At 42.0% G+C, this 21,230-nt stretch overlaps 1 protein-coding gene across 1 annotated transcript in view; it reads left to right on the top strand.

Moving 5' to 3' along the window:
• The first annotated feature begins 5,416 nt into the window (after window positions 1-5,416).
• Window positions 5,417-21,230, top strand: part of LOC132679159 (protein lifeguard 1-like) — a 31,059-nt gene continuing 15,245 nt past the window's right edge. The window contains 5 exon segments of the mRNA XM_060632445.1: window positions 5,417-5,522; window positions 5,663-5,787; window positions 8,994-9,262; window positions 20,059-20,137; window positions 20,849-20,902. Coding sequence (XP_060488428.1) covers window positions 5,786-5,787; window positions 8,994-9,262; window positions 20,059-20,137; window positions 20,849-20,902 — 404 coding nt within the window. The 5' untranslated portion in view covers window positions 5,417-5,522; window positions 5,663-5,785.

Here is a 21,230-nt window from a genome sequence, read left to right as displayed (position 1 = left end):
TTCAACACATTGAAGATCTCCTGCCATTCCTTTCTGGCCTGCCAAGTTTCAAAAGAGAGATCAGTCACGAGTCTTATAGGTCTCCCTTTATATGTGAGGGCACGTTTATCCCTTGCTGCTTTCAGAATTTTCTCTTTATCCTTGTATTTTGCCAGTTTCACTATGATATGTCGTGCAGAAGATCGATTCAAGTTATGTCTGAAGGGAGTTCTCTGTGCCTCTTGGATTTCAATGCCTTTTTCCTTCCCCAGTTCACGGAAGTTCTCAGCTATTATTTCTTCAAGTACACCTTCGGCACCTTTCCCTCTCTCTTCCTCCTCTGGGATACCAATTATGCGTATATTATTTCTTTTTAGTGTATCACTTAATTCTCTAATTTTCCCCTCATACTCCTGGATTTTTTTATCTCTCTTTTTCTCAGCTTCCATTTTTTCCATAATTTTATCTTCTAGTTCACCTATTCTCTCATCTGCCTCTTCAATCCGAGCCATTGTCATTTCCATTTTATTTTGCATCTCGTTTAAAGCGTTTTTCAGCTCCTCCTGGATGTTCCTTAGTCCCTTGATCTCTGTAGCAAGAGATTCTCTGCTGTCCTCTATACTGTTTTCAAGCCCAGCGATTAATTTTATGACTATTATTCTAAATTCACTTTGTTATATTATTTAAATCCTTTTTGATCAGTTCATTAGCTGTTGTTATTTCCTGGAGATTCTTTTGAGAGGAATTCTTCCGTTTGGTCATTTTGGATAGTCCCTGGAGTGGTGCAGACCTGCAGGGCACTTCCCCTGTGCTGTGTTGTATAACTGGAGTTGGTGGGCGGGCTGCAGTCAGACCTGATGTCTGCCCCCAGCCCACCACTGGGGCCACAGTCAGACCGGTGTGTGCCTTCTCTTCCCCTCTCCTAGGGGCAGGATTCACTGTGGGGTGGTGTGGCCCATCTGGGATACTTGCACACTGCCAGGCTTGTGGTGCTGAGGATCTGACGTATTAGCTGGGGTGGGTAGGCAAGGTGTACGGGGGCAGGAGGAGTAGGCTTAGTTCGCTTCCCCTTAGGTGATCCACTTTAGGAGGGGCCCTGTGGCAGCAGGAGGGAGTCAGACCCGCTGCCGGAGGGTGGCTCTGCAGAAGCACAGTGTTGGGTGTTTGCACGGAGCAAGCAAGTTCCCTGGCAGGAACTGGTTCCCTTTGGGATTTTGGCTGGGGGATGGGCAAGGGAGATGGCGCTGGCGAGCGCCTTTGTTCCCCGCCAAACTAAGCTCTGTCGTCCCGGGGCTCAGCAACTCTCCCTCCCTTTGTCCTCCAGCCTTCCCGCTTTCCTAGCAGAGCTGTTAACTTATGACTTCCCAGATGCTAAGTCGCGGTTGCTGTTGGAACACACTCCATCCGGCCCCTCCGCTTTTGCAAGCCAGACTCGGGGGCTCTGCTTGGCCGGCAGGCTGCCCCTCTACCCCGGCTCCCTCCCGCCAGTCCGTGTAGCGTGCACCGTCTCGCCGCCCTTCCTACCCTCTTCCATGGGCCTCTCGTCTGCGCTTGGCTCCAGACACTCCGTTCTGCTAGTCTTCTGGAGGTTTTCTGGGTTATTTAGGCAGGTGTAGGTGGAATCTAAGTGATCAGCAGGACACGTGGTGAGCCCAGCGTCCTCCTATGCCGCCATCTTCTCCACCCACATTTTCTGAAATACATTTTAAAGACTACGATGTCAAGCATGTGTTCATTAGCTGTTGGGTGTTGATGTCGTCACACGCCCTGTAGCCTCTGATCTTGAGCACTCCACTGAAAGCATGAGAGTGGAAAGGCAAATAACTGGCTTGGCCTTGTTGGAAACACTTTTGACCAGGAGGACCTTCAGAAAGGGTCTTGGGGCCTCCCTGGGCCACACTGGCGAACAGCTGACCTAGTACGAGGGCATTATGACAAGCCAGCCCCCTTCTATTAATATTGCCAGTCAAACAGGCTTCACCAGGCAAAGGGGTCTCTGCTTTTCAGCCTCACTTCATAGTGTAGTGGTTGCATACCTGTCTTCAAGACCCTGGGTTTTCTAGGTTTGATATACTTGGAGAGATCTCAATGAGTATGTTGGTGGCATCTCCCAAGGAGAAAAAGAAGACAACTATACTGAAAGGCTATGATATCACAAAATCTCATTTAGTGCTTATGACAACCCTGAAAGGAGTTATTATCCCTATTTTATTGTTAACTGATGATTAACGGAGGACCATGATTTGGACCCGCTGCAGGCACATAGCCTCTGCTCTGGCACCACATCTGGAAAGACCTTCAAAGCAGGCTGTGGCTCAGGCATTCTTGCTCTGAGTCTAGGTTTCCCCAATAGTAGAACAAAATAGTAACTACTTTCCAGGACCGTTCTGGGGATTAAGACCAAGTGTAAAAATGGTTGAGAAAAATAGGTAAGGACTATTGTCTCCTCATTTTAGAATAGTGCATTCTGTGAAGGGCACCTAGGTGGTAAATTTCATGCCCCCTAATACATCTCTCCGTCTCCTAATGTACTTCTCTTTGCAGTTCATCTGCAGATTAGTCCCTCTCTTTCACTGAGAACCTTGACCCCTGGATCACCAGCTTCCTCTCCACCATAGGACACCATCCTGGGTTGGGTCAACATCCACATGTGTGAAAACACCCAACACTGTTTCCTCCATTCCTCCTCAGCCCATATCTCCATCTCCTGTTTTTGTCAGCTCCTACAGCTCCTGGTCATCTCCTTCTGAGATCATCAGGAAGAACTACATTTCCCTCCCTTTTATCACAAAGTAACTGGCCACCAAATCAAGAAATAGAACATTACCACCATGAAAGCCCCTACTTACCCCTTATCCAGAAATAACCAGGGTATTGGCCTCAGACACCATAGATTTTGTATATTCCCCTTGTTGGGTTAAGAAAGTTGCCTTCTGGTTCTACTTTCATCAGAAATGTATACAGTTTTATCAAATAGTTTTCTCTATGAGATGATCACAATGTTTTTTCTTCTTTATCAATGTGTGTGGATAACACGGGTAGATTTCTGAATGTTAAACTAACATTACAACTCCTGGAATGAATCCAACTTAGTTGTGATACACCATCCTTTTCACATATTGCTGGATTTGGTTCAGTAATATTTTTCAAATTTTGTGCCTATGTTCATGAGATGGGCTTATAATTTCCTTTCTTGTAATATCTTTGTCAAATTTTTGCATCAAGATTATGTTGGCCAAAGTAAGGACTTAGGATTTCATTCTGAGTGACACATGACTATTTGAGGCTCTTCTATGTGCTTATATGAAGATAAAGGAAAGAAAGCAATTTATAAAACAGTGTATAAAATATGATCATTTTGCATACATTTGAAAGCTATATGTGTGTGATGAGTATTTGTGTTAGTTGTTTAGAAAGAAAACTTGTCAGTTGATGGTAACAGAATTGGTGAGGGAGACTTTCACGTTTCATTTTGCATTGTTTGAATTCTTTTCACCACATCGCGTGTTCCTTTTATTTTTTTTTATTAAAAAACTTTTTTAATGTTTATTTTTCAGAGAGCGAGACAGAGCATGAGCAGGGAGGATAGAGAGAAAGGGAGACACAGAATTCGAAGCAGACTCCAGACTCTGAGCTGTCAGCACAGAGCCCAATGTGGGGCTCAAACCCACAAACTGCGAGATCATGATCTGAGCCGAAGTCGGACGCTTAACCGACTGAGCCACCCAGGCACCCCATGTTCCTTTTCTTTTAAAAATAGAGAAAGTATCAAATGGGAAAAAAGGAAACACAGGCAGTTTTTCAGCCTTTAAAATCCTCTCCCAGCTGGAGACAGTGTGCAGTGGATTGGGTCTAGTTCAAGGACTGGCAGCCGGATCTCCTCCTGTGGCCCAGGTCCTTGTCTGTAAAGCAAGGATGGTATTGTCCACCTTAGGGCCGTGTGAAGATTTGATCAGTTCTTGTACTTGGTTCGTAGTTCTAAGTCAATAAGTGGGGCTTCTCCCCCAAGCAGCAAAGCTGTCAGTCCTGTGCAGACGTACTAGAGTGTAACAGAGTGGTGTGCTGTGGGGACAAACTGGGCTGCTAGGCAGAGAAGGTGATGCCGTCAGGGGTGGAGAGACAAGTCAGGAGGTGAGGGAAATGGGTGGGAGAAAAGAACTCAGGAAGGCAACTCGATGTAGGCTGTGACCCAATCCCCTGCTTCCTCACTGATGCCTCAGTAAGAGCAAGAGCCACAATTGGCCAGGCTTGGCTCCCTGAGCTGCTAGAGGAGAGGTCTGAGACTGAAACAAAGACAGAGAGAGACACCCAGCCTGAACCCAAGCGAAGGGTTCAGTTGTTGCCCACAGAGACAAGTTGTACCTATGGGGATGCTTGAGAAAATTCTGTTCATGGTGTCTGTGTGTGTGTGTGTGTGTGTGTGTGTGTGTGTGAGAGAGAGAGAGAGAGAGAGAGAGAGAGCGTGCTTTGAAGAGAGAAATAAATACTTCCTAAGGTCTTAAAGTTAACACTAAGGGAAAGGAATAAAGCTTAATTCCCCAGGGAATTCTCAGTGTTGACAGTCTAATTTGCATGGTTCATTAATTTAAAGTCTTAAAATTAAAAAAAAAAGAGAGAGCAGATGCATGAAATATATCACAGGTTGGTTTCAAAGAGAATGCTATTCATCCCAGTGAATACGGGCAGCGTGGAACTCCTTGACCACTCATACCTTTGTCCTTTACATCTCAGGTGCAGAGCACCTGAGTCCCCACTTACTTACCTGTCAAAGGAGGATAATAAGAGCATATACTTCACTGGGTCAATGTGAGCATTCAGTGAGTGAGTGCATGTGAGACTGTAAACGACTTCTGCATCTGATAAGTGCCCAATTTATTAATGTTGATTCTGAGGCCAATAAGAAAGGAGGGGAGGAGGAGGAGAAAGAGGAAGAGGAGGAGGAGGGGGAAGCATTTCTTTTGACCAGATTGGTCAAGGCATTAGTTCTACTCCCCCCTGACATGTAACCTTGGGAAAATGTAGTTAACTCAAGTTGTCAACTGACGACAAACTAGGGAGAGAGATTGTGGACGAGACAGAGATGGTGCAGGAGAGGAGAGCCTAGGCAGATACTCTTGCTGACCTTTCTCTTTGTCATCCTTAGGAGAGGCATCCTGATGTCCACATTCCCCCACAGACACACCTTCCGTGTCATAACCTAATACAGTTGTACGTGTGTCCCATGGCTCCCACCCCCGCGCCTGGAAGCCTTGGACCAAGGTTTTAGGACTCTCCTTCACCTGTAGTTGGTTTTGGAGGTTCAGGGGTAGGGCCTCATTGAGACTCAGGACACAGCACATCAGCCATGACCCTTTAACCACTGTGAGTCTAAGCATAGACTTGACTCAGAGCCCCGCTCCTAGGCAGCAGGGACTCTGTCCCACCCCAGGTTCCAACTGCCACTCCCTTAACTGTCACTCAGAACTTCCCTTCTCAGCCTCAGGGTCTGCCTGTCCTTTGGATGACCTCTGGTTTAGGAGACAAGAAAGCTTTCTGAGGACCAGGTGAATGCCTTGTTCTAAGATTAAGGCAGGGCTGACTGTAGTTTCAGGAGAAGAGCTCAGCTGCCTTTGATCTTTGTTAGTTTGTTTTTGTTTTCAAGTGCTTTGAAACTCTTGCTGCCTCCCCAGCTTCTTATTTGCAGGACTGCCTGGGAGGAAACCAGCTCGGGTATTGAAGCAGCTTTCAGCGCTTGTGGGAGGACCGTTTTCCTCAGAGGAGCTCCAGACTTTATCAACACAGAGAAGTGTTTCTTTTTCTCTTCAAAATGTAAATAACTTTTTTTATATAAATAATAAATGCTCATTATAAAAATTCATACAACTCAGAGTGTATTCCCCAACTCTGCTGTTAGAGATAAACATACTAACAGTTTGTAGTATATGTCTTCAGTCTCTGGAAATTGTGTGTGTGTGTGGTGTATATAATTCAAAAGTGTATCGTAGTGAGTTTATGGCATGAATCCATGTATATCTACCTTTTCTTTGCCAAAATCAACCTAACCATTCCTTAATGGCTGATATTTAGTCTGTTTTAAAATTTGGGGCAGTAACAGTGAATAAGGTAATGAGCTCTCTTATACCTGTATCATTGCCTGTTCAGATATTTTTACGGGATAACCTCCTGAAAATGTAATTGTTGGGCATTTTGAATCTGATGCTGCCAAATTACAAGAAAAAGGTTTACACAGCTGCCAACTCCCTGAGGTTATCTCAGGGCTGACTTTGCCACTGGGCACAATAGGCACGTTGCCTAGGGCCCACTGTCTTTTAGGGGTCATGAAAAAATTTTAATTTCTTTTAAAATCAGAAAAAAAATGAATAAATAGTATACAATTAATCCAGCCTGGATTGTACTTTTTTTACACTAGTGCAGTCATAAAATGTATATTTTAATATTTTTTGTGTGGAGGGGGATCCCCAAAGGCAAATGCACGTAGAACCCCCACAAGTCGTAATGTGGCCCTGGGTTATCCATTTTTTCTATACCCTTGCGACTCTGAGATTTATCTTTTTAGTTTTCACCGGTCTTTTATGCAAAAAACAAAAACCACAATTGTTTTTACTTGAAGACAGTTCACAGTTGTTTTTACTTGCACTTCTTTGGATATTTGTGAGGGATTATCTCCTAAGTTCATTGACCATGTAACTTTCCTTTATGAATTTCCTATTTATATTCTTTTCTCATCTTTCTGTTGAATTGCTCATCTTTTCCTTGTTAGAAACTTCTTTTCACAGTAAACATTGCAAACTTTATTTTCACAATTTTGCATTTCAGACTTATTGGTATCTTTTTATAATGATATTTTAAGTGTTTTTGTACCCCAGATTTAGCAAGCCTTTCTTTTATGGTATCATTGTTCCAAAGGCCTATGAAGATTTTTTTGATATTTTCTTATAGAATATCTATGGCTATTAGATATTCTATATTTTATGAGATATTATAATATCTTTAATTCATCTGGAATACATTTTTGTAAAAGATGTGAAATGGTTCTTAACTTTGTTTTCCATGCATAGCTAATTGTTCCAACACCATGGGACAATAATTTCAAACTCCACCTTCATCAGATTTTAAATTCTCATATATACATGGGTCTATTTCTTAAATGTCTTCCATTCCATCAATCCATTTAGCTAGCACCACACTTTTAATTCTATAGCTTCATGATATTTTGGTGTTTGATAAGGTAAATCGCTACTCCCCACCTCCCCATAATCCTTCTTTCAATTTTTTTGATTATTCTCATATATTTACTCTTTCTGATGAACTCTAGAGTTAACGTTTTCAAGTACTAAAAAAAAAAAAAAAAAATCCCAATGAATTTTGTAAAATTTAGAGATTAATTTGAAGAGAAGGACATCTTTACAAAATAGAATCTGTCTCTCCAAGAGTGTGGTGTTCTGTTCAGACCTTCTGTTTATGCCATTCCCAGTTGGTCTATGGTTTGCCCAATCCCTGGCCCTCTCAACAATCTCCTCAGACTTTGTGGGGCAGAAGGCCAGCAGCAAGGGCTTGTCTGAGTCTTTATGTCCTCCTGAGGTTAATGGTGGGGGGCCTTTATTTGCCACTTTTGGTTCATTTAGTTCTGGTTTTCTAAGAACTGTGTTCTGCTCTAAAGCACTGTGGCAGAGCCACCGTAATCTCTTATCTGGATTTCTGGTCTCTTTGCTTCTGTTTTTGCTTATTCTGGCTCTTTCTCCACACTGTGCCTAGTGCAACCTTTCTAGTCAGATCCCCATGGTGCCCTGCTAGAGAAGCTGCAGTAATTCCTCATTGTATTAGTTGTCTATGGCTGCTGTAACAAATTACTATAAACATGATGCCTTAAAACAATACATATTTTCATCTTACAGTCCTGTAAATCAGAAGTCCAAAATCAGTCTCATTGGGCTAAAACCAAAGTGTCAGCATTCCTTTCTGGAGATGCTAGGGGAGAATAAATGTATTCCTTATCTTTTCCAACTTCCAGAGATCTCCTGCATTCCTTGGCTCTTGGCCCCTCCCTCCATCTTCCAAGACAGCAACTCTATTACTCTGACCTCTGCTCCTGTGGTCACATCTCCTTCTGTGACTCTGATCCTCCAGCCTCCCTCTTATAGGTATAATCCTAAGGATGCTTGTGATTCAGCTGGGTCCTCCAGATAATCCTGGATCACATCCCTACATCAGAATCCTTAACTTACATCTGCAATGTTCTCTTTGCTATGGGAGGTAGCATTTGCCAGTTCCAGAGATTAGGATGTGCACCTCTTTGGGGGTGGGGGCATTTATTCTGCCTACCGCAGTCATTACCTTCAGGATGAATTTGGCTTGCCAGCCCCTCATTGACCTGCCCTAACTAGTCCTCTGTCTAACCTCATTCTGCTCTGGAACCTGACCTCTCTGCTGCTTCCAGTTCTGGTCCAGGCTGATTCCCCTGCCTTTCCCCACCTCTTACTCCTACTCATCTTCCAACTTTGGCTTAAACTTCACTTTCTCTGGAAGCTTTTGACAACCTCTTCTACTTCCTGCATATTCCTCCAGATTTCATTAGGGGTTCTCATATCATCCATTCTTCCTGACCCTGCTTATTTTGCCTTTTATATATGTGTTTTTTAATATGAAGTTTATTGTCAAATTTTGCCTTTTATATTATTGTTTGGTTATCTTCTCTTCCAAAATATAAGCACTTTGAGGGCAGAGGTGACGAGGACAGCTGCACACTTGGCACATAAGAGGGAGATTATTAAGTCTTTGCTGAATGAATTTATAAACATTAATTTTATAATAGAATGCAAGTTATTTTACTCTATAGACCTCATCTTAAAAGTATTCATCATTCATCCAATAAATATTTGTTAAGTACTCACTTGGTAAGTACTGAGCTAAGGCAGTTAAAATTAAGAAAAAAAATTCCTTGAATAGTATGAGGATGCTAAGGTTGTAGTGGGTTCCTGAGCACAAGGACTTAAATAATGATTTTCGTCCTTCAGGAAAATGGACTTGGAGGTCAGTGAACCAATAGACTTTAGTTCTGGAGATCATCAGCGTCTGGTTCGGAAAGCAGTAGATAGTAATGTCCAGACCAAGTCTAGTGCCTCCACAAGTTCACCTTCATCTGAGCCACAAAGAAATCATGGAGAACCACATGCAAAGACTAGAGAGCCCATGGATAGCTATGTGGTACAGATTTCAGAGGATACCACCCCAGAGTTCAGCAATACTTTAAGCCATCCGTTCTCAGATTCATCAATCCGCAGAGGTAAGAATAAAGAAATTAACTTTTTGGAACAGAAAAGCAAGTGTTCTCTTAAAATGTTTCCAGAGTGGACTGTTAGAAGACTTAACTTTGCCTTTACTTTTTCCCAGTCATACTTTACCATGAAGCATGATGTAGGGCCATGATGCACATGGCCCCAGAGTGGCCCAAGGCATTCAGAAGTTCATCACAAACATATTATGGGGAATAACTTGTGGTTCCCTTAGGATATATCAATTACTCATTGATTGTGGAATGTTGTTACCTACGTACAACGTGATGCCATGATCCCGTCTTAAGTTTTAAAGCATACTAATTCAGTGCCCTAGACATTAGTTTTGTATAGGAAATACATTCAGCTGTGAGCAACAGGAACCTAAAACACTATGGCTTAAATAAATATTTCTTTTCTCTTTCATGAAATGGGAAATTTGAAGGTAGGCAGTTGAAGGCAAATGCTGCAGGTCCCCAATGATCACTTTGTCACACTTAGACCTTCTTAGGGCCTAGACAACTTAAAGGTGGACTGTGAACTTTGAATCCCATTGCCGACTCCCTGTGGCCCTCATCCCCCATCTTGTGGCTGGAAAGATGCCTTTTGGAGCTCTGGCCTTCCAGATAGGGAAAGGCAAGGGCAAAGAAAGGCCATGGCTGGTCTGCTGCCTTGACAACCGCAACAGGTGCCATTCATGGGTCTCAGATGTCCTGAGAGTCAGCCAAATCTGACCTCTATTGAGAGGCTTTCCCAGAAACCACACCCACGAATTTCCAATCTCCTGTCATTGACCCTACCAGGATCATGTGGCCACCTCCACGTGTAGGTCTTCAGTTGGGCCCATTGCCATCTTTAACAAGATTTGGGGTGGATAGTGATGGAGCCAGGGAGAATGGATGTCACTAAGCAACTAGTCACCTCTGCCACAGATACCAATCTTTCATCACCAGGTGTTGTGCAAGAGGAATATTTTTGCATTTGGTCCTTACAACAACCCTGTGAATGAAGTCGTTGTAGTGTTATTTAACAGATGAGGGAATCAGGTTTAAGGGGTTATATTGAAAACATATGTAAAGCCTCCTCGCCACTGTTAGAGTTAATTATTTGCCTCTCCTGGAGGGCAGAGGCTGGGACCTTTCCCACTTAAAAAAAAAAAAAAATTATATGGTATATTGACAGCACTGTGGAAACAAAGGAAAAATATAGCAGGGTAATGGATTAAAAGTTATGGTAGGGGTGTCTGGGAGGCTCAGTAGGTTGAGCGTCCGATTTTGGTTCAGGCCATTATCTCATGGTTCGTGGGTCAAGCCCCGCTTAGGGCTCTGTGCTGACAGCTCAGAGTCTGAAGCCTGCTTCAAATTCTGTGTCTCACTCTCTGTCTGCCCCTTCCCTGCTCATGCTTTGTGTCTCTCACTCTCAAAAATAAATAAACATTAAAAAAAAAAAAAAGTTATGGCTGGGGGGCTATAATTTTTTAAAGCAGCTTTATACAATTTATATATCATAAATTCACTCCTTTTAAGTGTACAATTCAATGATTTTTAGCATATTTACAGTTGTGCAACCACAAAAAGAAACCCATATCCATTAGCAGTCAGTCACCCCTCATCCCATCCACCCCCTGGCCTCTGACAAACCACTAACCTACTTTCTGTCTCTATGAATTTTTGTATTCTGGATATTTCATATAAATGGGATCCTACAGTATGTGATCTTCTGTGATTGCCTTGTGCTTAGCATAATGTGTTCAGGGTTCACCCATGTTGTTGTACATGTCAGTACTTCCTTCTCTATGATCATATAGTAGTCTATGGCTTGGATAGAACACATTGTGGTTATTTTGTAGCAGGATTCTCACACAGAGAGTCCTGACCCTGAGGCTTTTCTTTCTAGGAAGCAACTTTATTCCTGCCAGCACCACTCAGTTGTGTTCTAACCCAAAGAAATGAGCCCTGAACGCCACGTGGAGTAGTTTTTTTAATGTATTTTTCACTTCTTTGTCTCCCATATATGGTAAAACACAAACATGCAGTCTGATTAAGTGGTCTCATGTTACAAGGTCCTGAGGGATGTTGTCAGGTAAGCGAAGAGCAAGGTTGCCTTGAGGATTTTATTTTTTTCTTTCCTTAGGGAGGGGACCCTACCACATTCCCCCCTTTGATGTTCAGACCCCTCTATTTAGGGTCAAAGAGCATCATCTTGGTTTAGAGGTTTATATAGGCTGTCCTTCCACATATCTAGTATATAGTCCACCTGGGGCCCACCACTTGATAGCTGCGTTGATGTTGTCCCAGGCCTCTCAGAGATGAGAGAAGTTAGACAAGGAGTGGGGATCTGGCTCAAGGTGATCTGGGTCCCCCACCATTGGGTTTTTCAGGCAGTTGAGTTAGAAAATGTTTGGCCTAGGCATGTTAAGTTTTTAACAGAGATGACGATGAGCTTTTTTCACACTAAGCAAGACAGTTTTTTTTCAATAATTGACCTTTTGAGAAGCCAAACCCTGATAGTAGGACTGGGGTATTTTGTTTTACTATAAGTTTGTGGGGATCTAACTTTTTTAGTCTTTTATGGCCTTTGTTTCGCCATGTTGGTACCAACGAAGTATCCTATCCACAAAAGGAAGGTGAGTGTTAACAGAAACCTCTTATCACATTTTTAGCTGGCCGGAGCGGCCTCAGCCCATCCTATAGCAAAGAGTAGAGCAAGAATCATAATAGTGACAAGCAAGGTGTGACAGTGCATCACAGTAAGGAAACATATAGAAAATAAGGAAAGTCTTTTGTTTCACTGGACTGTTGATTCCTCAGGCTTTTGCCCTGGGTAGATTAGTCAGCTTGTGGAGTGACTAAAGCGGGGCTGCAGTCTCCTGGAGCCTCTGGAGTTGCAGACCGCTTCTTCCATATGGTGAGCTTGCACAGCATTGATAGATCAGGAATGCACTCCCAGTTTCGAGATTCCAGCTTCACTCTGCTGTAGTGAATCCAGGGACCCACTTCAGCGATCTGTACTGCAGTAGGGGTGAACAAAATGACAGTGAATGTGCCCCTCCAGAGGGGTTTTAGGGGTTGGACATTTCATTCCTTTATCCATGTTGCATCTCCTGGTTAAAAGGGGTGAGTGTGTGTGGTCAGATTCACATGTAATCGCTCCCTGACCCAGTGGTCTAAGGTGGTTAAGGTAAAGCCAAGGCCCACATCTGTTGTCTTAGGGTTAGATTGTCTGTCTCATTTAGATCCCCCTGCCTTATGCCCTTGATAATGGGGGGAGGGCACCTATACAGGATTTTATAAAGGGAGAACCCCATCTGCTTCTTTAGCCTCCCACTGCAGCCGCGGTCTGCCTCCCTGGATGGCCCTTATATTTCCCTCCCTAATGTAACCCTTTCCCTATTTATTTCTCCCCTTGAATAGGGCCTGTAACTGCTGTTAGGGAACAGGGGCGATAACTGTTCTGGCTTCTCCAAGCTGGTAAGGGATGGTGTAGGGGTATAGCAGTTAGAGTCTACCCATGGGTCCGTCAAGTGGCCCACAGTATGGTTTTACAGGAAGGCTGGCAGGCATGAGGTGGCATAAACATTAGCAGACACCAAGAGAAAAACACAAAGTAAAGATTATACTGACCAATAAGATGGCATCTTAATGTCCACAGTTCCAAATCTGTCAAATAATCTAGGAGAGACCCTGACTTTGTAAACAATATATGTCAGGGAATCTCTCATAACCCAAGTGATGGAGAAGCAGGAGCAGTAAGTAATCAATGGTGGCTCTATTTTGAAGACTTTGGCCCTAACTGAATTAAAAAAAATTTTTTTTAAGCATCTAATGCTTGTAAGGTGTTACTTAGAGTTTTGCTGAGTATACGCAGTTTGTTTTATTTTGAGTTGTAAAACTTTTTCAAGAGCCAGGAGTTCTACTAGAGAAAGAGTCAAGGCAGCCATTTACCATTATTAATTTGTAAATTTTCAAGTAAGCCATACCTGGGTATTATTTTATAAAGCAGAATTTTTATTACCTTTTTTCCCTTTTCTATCTTGTAGGGGAAAGCCTTTACCCAACTAGTAAAAGTATTAACCCCCACAAACAGATACTGGAATTTTTATTTATTTATTTATTTATTTTTTTATTACTTTGGCATCTGAGTGAGACCTTATTGTTAGTCTTTCCTGGATAGTCTCCAGTTCCTTGATTGTCTGGGAGAGCAAGTTTGTGGTTGAAAGGATTGTTTTTAAGACATACTTTACAGCCTGAAACTACATGCAGAATTCTCCTTGACCAGTTTTTTCGAGTAAACATCCTTTGGGCCATTTGATAAGTTTTGTCCCTCCCTAAAGGAAAGGCCTGGTGCTGTATTTTAATAATCTTTTGCTCTGTGAGCATGGTAACAGTAATTGCTCTGCTCTGTTTGTAACCATTCCAAGGACTGGAGACAGTGTCTAGAAGTCAGACCCCAGTTTATTTCGCGGGGGTGGGGGTGGGGTGGGGGGGTGGGGGGGTGCAGAGAGTAGGTGGGATTGAGTCTCCTTTAATAATTCATATAGGAGCCAACTATTTTCCCGAATCCTGTTATCTATAGCCTACAATATCCACTAATTTTCAAAAGCTCACATAATTGTTTATCTGTTTGTAGTTAGTAGCACCATAGTCTCTAATTTACTTATAATGTCTCTTTCTAGCTATGGAGTAAGGCTCTCTGGCATTATGAGGAAAGAATGAGAAGAAATTAGATTTCCCCATCTACATCCCAGGGGCTGAGAGAAAAATTTAGTTAGAAGTTTTCCAGAGGTCATGTTTGGGTAGTTGGCCTGGAGTGGAAAGGAGGACAGAAAAGGTAGCTCTGGTGTTAAGAAGGAAATCAACCAGTTTTTCCTTCTATATTTAGAGTTACCTGAGGCTCTGGGTTTCTGATAGACAGTTGGTTTAGGGGAGCCAGTGTGAAGAGCCCCAGGCCCTGGTTAGTCCCTTCCAGGGACATTGGTTATTTGAGCCCTCATAGATAGAAGTCCCGAGGGCATTCAGATCTCCCTCCAGTGATTGTTTCTATATAAGGGGCATGGATTATGGGGTTTTCATTTTGGTTGTCCCCTCTGAGGATGTTCTCATTTTAGTGCTCTGAATGGCCATATAAATGGCACTTGGTGCCAGGACCACAGGAAGTCCAGTCTGACATAGTACATAAGGCCACAACTAAGGCCTCAGACTTTTTTTTTTTTTTTCTGGCCTCCTTTTCTGTTTTGTTTGTAATATACCCAATTGGCAGCTCATAAGAGCTCCTCCAAGGATCCCTTCAAGGCCAACAGCCAATTTTTGCATTTTCTCTGAATATCTAGGGCTGATTGAGTGACAAATTTATCCTTTAAAATCATCTCAGCCTTAGGGGTGTCAGGGGAGATAGCCATATATTTGATGAGAGCCTCCCTCAACCTCTCCAGGAAGGCCATTGGGCTCCCATTTTGTGTTTGTAAAATAGTGGCTAATTTAGCATAATTTAAAGGCTAGATTTCCTTAAAATTTTTTTTCTCAAAACATCTATCTCATTAAGAGTCTGATTTAACAAAAGCATTGTATCCTTCCAGGTCAACTCAAAAAAATATGTAATATTCTGGAAAGGCTTTATATGCTTATCTGATCAGACAATTTACCTACATCTCCTATTATCTGTCTTAAACCTTGTAATGTAAAAGTTTTTTCTTCTGGCATTCTAGCTTCTTGTAAGGGAAACATGCCTGTTACATTACAGGGAGGGCCTGGATAAGGTGGGTAGCAGGGAGCAGAATTGTATTTTTATAGATAGATAGATAGATAGATAGATAGATAAAGGACCTGAAGAGGAGGAGGTTGAGGTGGAAGACTTCCCTTCCTCCTTCTCTAGGTCTGTTTTGGGTACAGGTAAGGGGCCCTTAATTGTTTCCCTTCCTGATTGCTGGACTTTAGAAAGGGTTGTTATTAAATTAGGATCCACCTTACATCGCTTACATATATCATATATATATGTAAGCATATATATATGTAAGCATGCATATATATACATACATAAGATTTTTTCTTAAGGCCCAAAAACAATGAACATAAGGGAATTCTCCCCATTTCCTTTCACATTTGTAAAACATGTCCAATTGTAGGGTTGTATTGTCATTGATAGTTTCCTCTGGTGTCCAGGTTCCCTTTTCCAATTTGTATTGGGGCCAAGCCTTGGTGCAAAAGAAAATGAATCATAATGCATTCCAAAGGAGTAATGGCCTTGGTTGGGGAATTACCCATCTATAGGAAAAAGGAAGAAAGTTGTCCCTTATCTCAATTTCCTATAGCCAGCCAGGAGAAACCTCATCTCCCTGGCCTCTTGTTTTGGCTGGCTATGCGACTGGCAGCCAAAAGCCTTGTCAGGCTTGTGAGGTGCTGGGAGTAGTCATTCTTACCCAGGCTTGACCTTACCTCTGAGAGCTGGCCTGGTCTTTCCAGTTTGTTTTGTTTTGTCTTTTTGTTTGTTTGTTTGTTTTTACCCCTCTGTTTCCCACCTGTAGGACCTTGGGAGTATGGACTGTGACTAAGCAAGACTTTCCTGGTTGCCATAGGATGTACTAATTTTATTTTGGCCCAACAGTAACTTACATATTGATCATTGGCCATTGAGGGAAGGGGTTAAAGAGCCAAAGTCAAGGTCTATTCCCCTGCCTTTTTCAACAACGCCCACATAAATATGTTTCAGTCATGTGGAAATCCATTTTTGGCATACAGTGGGCTACGTATAGTAAAATGGCTCTCATGTATCTTAGTAAAAGCCCTTTGTATATTATCCATCCCTCATATGGCAGAGGCATCCATTCCTCTGCTAAATAGGAACAACACAAATATGAAGGATTTGGAGGACTGCATTAAGGGATCCTTTGGATCAAAGGAGGAAGAATTTTAATCTCAACCCTGTGTACTTTTAAAATCCATTTATTTTAACCTTAGTTCATCCTGACCACACATAAAATTTCTTTTTAAATATTTTCCTTCACGAACATTCTACAATTTTTCCTTGCATTTAGATTTTGTCCCAAGCCATTTCTCTCCAAATAACCAGTCTCATTTAGGACAAAATTACTTTCTTTTACCTTCAACAAAAATATATTTCCATTTCTTATATCTTTGTTTCATATCTACTACTTTCTACATACAGAGTTGCTTTTCTTATTTTTATCAGTTTTAACTACATGTAGCAGAATTTTAACTCTTAGAAACCTTAGTCTTCAGTAAAAACTAAGTAGTAACCAGTTGTGAACTCTATGTTACATCAGAATTTTTTTAAATGGCAAACTTATGAATCCATTAAGCACAAAGCATGTTTTTCAACAGTTCCAAATATCCTTTATTTCTGCAACAAGTCAAAAGCACAAACCTACATCTAGTAATTAGTGGTTTAGCCTCTTATCTCATTAGATATCGAATGAATTCAATCTCAATTTAGCATGCATGCAAGCAAAACTTTAACATTTTAGGTGACCAAAGACTTTAAAAGCTATCTTAACAATTACCCATGAAAACTTAAGAGACCGACAAAATTAACCGTCACTTTAAGTCATCCTTTTGTTAACAAATTGGAACAGAGATAACATGAGCTTATTTGACCCTCAGCAAATCAAGGTAGAATAAAAGTTTTTTTAATGTTGATAAACATCATCTATCTCAAACCAACAAACTCAAATTAGCTTAAACACTGAATACATTTTACTTGAGTCCACATAAGACAATTTGTTCCCCTTGCTTAATTTTTACCTGCAACGTTGGTGGGGAAATCTGACATCGGTGGTCTTTGTTACTGGACATCTAGGGTGGGAGGAGGGGCTGATGGTGCCCGAGGCATTGAGGAGCCAGTTGTGCCAGCCGCCCCTCAGGTGGTGCAGAAACAGGAGTGGGGAAGGGAAGGCAGAAGAGACAGGTGCCAGCGGAAGGCAGCTCAGACAGAGGAGCAGACTCCAGGTTTCTTTTGTTTTGTTTGCCACCAGTGGAATGAGACAGTCCATGTCAGTCCTGAGAAGACAGGGAATTTCCCTGAAACAAAAGGAGTTTTGGCAGCTGCTTGGGAATATTCCCTCAAGTCCCTGTTCTGAGGTAGAATTACCAGAGACAGTTGGCTCGAATTACAGTCGTTGACCAAGGAAATGAAGGAGACACAAGTCCCCATACACAGTCACACGGCAACTCCAACCTGCTGCCCAGCACCAACACCTTAGTGTTGCAGCTTCGTTCCTCGTCCCTTGTGGAACTACTAGTGCACCTCTGGGAGGTGATCAGGCTCCCCTTCTGCCTCTTACGGGCAGGTCTGCCAAAACGAACCTGGGTTCTTAGAAGGCTGATGGGCATCCCTGAGCCGGTTCCTGGGCCTCTTGGGTTCCATGAGCACATACAGGGGTTGTTGCCCCAGTGTGCCAGGAGGGCTGGTCTCCTGTGGATCAAGCGGCCTGCTGGCACCAGGTGAGGCTGCCTCTCCCGGCACCCTGAGGTTTGCAGCCCCAGTGGCAAAGGAGGTGGAAATGCACTGTCTGAATCCCGGACGAGCCCCCCACTAATGTAGCAGGATTCTCACACAGAGAGTCGTAACACCAAGGCTTTTTTTTCCAGGAAGCAACTTTATTCCTGCTGGCACCGCTCAGTTGGGTTCGTACCCAAAGAACTGAGCCCCAAACGCCACGTGGTGTAGTTTTCTATGTATTTTTTTACTTCGTCTCCCATATATGGTAACACACAAACATGTAGTCTGATTATGTGGTCTCATGTTACAAGGTCCTGAGGGATGTTGTCACCTATGCATATAGTCAGGTTGCCTTGAGGCTTTTTTTTTTTCTTTCCTTAGGGAGGGGACCCTACCACAATTTATCCTGCAGTTGATAGACATTTGGGTTGTTTCTACTTTTTGGTTATTATGAATAATGCTGTGGTCAATATTCATATTTGAGTTTTTGCGTAGAGATACATCTTCATTTCTCTTGGGTAGATACCTAGGACTTGCTGAGCTATGTGGTAACTCTGTTTAACATTAAGAGGAACTGCCAAACTTTTCCAAAGTGACTGCATCATTTACATTCCAACCAGCAATGTATGAGGGTTCCTATTTCTCCTAAGTCCTTGTCATCATTTCTTATTGTCTATCTTTTTTTAAAAAAAAATATTTATTTTGAGAGAGAGAGAGAGAGAGAGAGAGAGAGAGAAATCACCAATGGGGGAGGGGCAAAGAGAGAGAGAATCCCAAGCAGGCTTCGTGCTGACAATGCAGAGCCCAACATGAGACTTGAACTCACAGACCGGACTGTGAGATCATGACCTGAGCCGAAATCAAGAGTTGGACACTCAACCAACTGAGCCACCCAGGCCCCCCTCCATCCATTTTAAACTAATAATTAGTTTTTGTGTATGTATGACCTAAGGAAGGATCCAATTCACCCTTTTGTATGTATTCTCCCCCTCTCTTTGCCCCTCCCTCCCTCCCTCCATTTCTCTCTCTCTCTCTCTCTCTCTCTCTCTCTCTCTCTCTCTCTCTCTCTCTCTGTCAAAAATAAAATAAGCATTAAAAAAAGCATTCCCTCCCAGTCTCTGAGACATAGTAGAGGTGAAATAAATGTTGATTACATGAATGTTTTAATGTAGGCAGCCCAAAATCGGGCACATATGTTCTGGTATTTTTATTAAGATAGCTCAGTCCCATTTCTTTGTTGTCACCCTTCCTGTGCATAGAAACCACACAGCAAAACGGCACAGTTGACAGTCCTTTAAGTCATCTTTAAGCAGCACTCTCTGGTTTTTTTTCTCCTTTTAAAATTGAGAGAAGGCTACAAAACAGTTCATTGTCATCCCCAGCACCATATTCAGAGCACTCCAGAAAAACTTGTGCAGTAGGAAGTTAGCAAAAGGAGATGCCGACATGTTCTGTATTGTGTTTGGGAGTGTGGCTGGGAACCCCTTGGTCTTGTAATTCCTTGTGTTACCTGATGTCTGCTCGAGTAGAAGGGAAGGGAGTTGCTGAAGGCAGGAAGGCTGGCAAGAAAAGTGGTGGGAAATCTGCAAACTTCAGGGCAGCCCAAGGCCATCTCCAAGGGCTAACCACCCTCGCTACCCGCAGTTTTGAGGCCTCTCAGTGCTCCATTCTGCATGCATGGGGGAGCTGGATCCCTAGTAATGGCCTGCAATATTCAGAGACTTTCAGGTCACTTGTGGTCCTAAGGAGGACAGGGTGTGAATCATAAGGAATTAAGTTCCTGGGTTTGTCTTTTAGGTTTTTGGAACTTCTGTGGATAAATCCTCAGATGGCCAATAAAACACCTCTAGCCATCCAAATGGAATATTTCCCACAAGTTCTGTAGAGCTGTATTTTTGTGGTTATTCCATTTGCTGACTCTAAACTACTCCTTTTCCAATCGTCAAAAAAAAAAAAAAAAAAAAAAAAAAGTCAGAGGAAATATTCTTTTGTTAAGTATCAAAAATAGGTAATTACATTTCTATTAAATTTTTTTTTAATGTTTATTTTTGAGAGAGAGAGAGAGAGAGAGAGAGAGAGTGTGTGTGTGTGTGTGTGTGTGTGAGAGAGAGAGAGAGAGAGAGAAAGAGAGTGAGTAGGGGAAGGGCAGAGAGAGAGGGAGACACAGAATCTGAAGCAGGCTCCAGGCTCTGAGCTGTCACAGAGCCTGATTCAAGACTCGAACTCACAAACCATGAGATCATGACCTGAGCCGAAGTGACCACTTAACCGACTGAGCCATGCAGGCGCCCCTATATTTCTTTTTTTTACTTTTGAACATTGTATCATAAACATAATGTTTCTGTCTCTTCAGCTTTCATTATAAAAGTGTTCCTGATCCTGTCGGCTCAGTTGGTGGTCACTGGGGCGATTATCAGCGTGTTTATTTTCTGGTAAGTCTTTGTTACTGATGTAAATGAAATATTAAGTTGTTCACATTAATTCTTATCGAATCAACTCAATTTTGTTCATTAAAAATTATCTATTTTTTCTTAATCATTCATAGGATATAATATCTCTATAGCTTTGTTGTTTCTGAGGCAACTCTTAGACCAAGGTGTTGGTAGATTTCCACAGTTTTACTTCAACTTCCTAAGCCAAGATCTTTTTGTCTTAGTCTTTTTGGGGTGCTATTTCATTTTCTATTTTCCCTGGCTATTTCCACAGATGAAAGTGGATAAAGGAAAAAAGGTGAGATTATGGAGGCCTTGGAGACTTGGAATGTTGAAATTATTTCAGGGACTATGACCCATCACTGCTTAAACCTATCCTGTGAAAATCTCTATTTACAAAACAAATATATGAGAAATTGATTTTGTTTGCTTTGTACACTTAGCAGTATTTTTTAAAAATAAAAATGTCACCAGGACATTTGCATTCATACATATTTAACTTACAACTTATTATGACTATCTTTTTATAAATATATTTTAAGAAGCAAGGTATGGTTATATGTTTCACCATTTAACTCCTCATTTATCATTGCCAATGATTAAGGGCTTACCCCTTTCCCATGAGATTGTTTTACTTCTACTGAAATATTACATTAGTTAGAAAAATAAACAATTTATCATTTAAAACTATATTAATTATTTTTTAACCAGGAAGGGTTTAAAAGCTTGGGTGCTCATGAATGCCTGGTTCACCTATGCAATCTTGTAAGTATTCTTGGATTTAATAAAGTGTGGTTTTTTTTCTATTAGCTATTGACTGAGGTTCTTTATTAGAAATTAGGTGAAGGTATAACATTCTTGAAATGATAAAATCATAGAGATGGAAAACAAGCAACTTAGTGGTTCTAAGGAGCTAGGGTGTGTGTGTGTGTGTTGTGTACCATAAAGAGATGGCATGAAGGAGATCTTTGTTGAGGTTTTAATGATGGGATAGTTTCAAATCTTGATTGTGGTGCTGGTTACACATGTCTACTCATAGATTTGTGTCCAAGTTCTATGACATAGCATTATATATACCTTGTACCAATGTCAA

The sequence above is a fragment of the Panthera onca genome, chromosome A2 (genome assembly GCF_046562875.1).
Source record: "Panthera onca isolate mPanOnc1 chromosome A2, mPanOnc1 haplotype 2, whole genome shotgun sequence".
NCBI lineage: Eukaryota > Metazoa > Chordata > Mammalia > Carnivora > Felidae > Panthera > Panthera onca.
The sequence above is the reverse complement of the archived record's forward strand: the minus strand, read 5'-3'. Positions and strand labels throughout refer to the sequence as shown.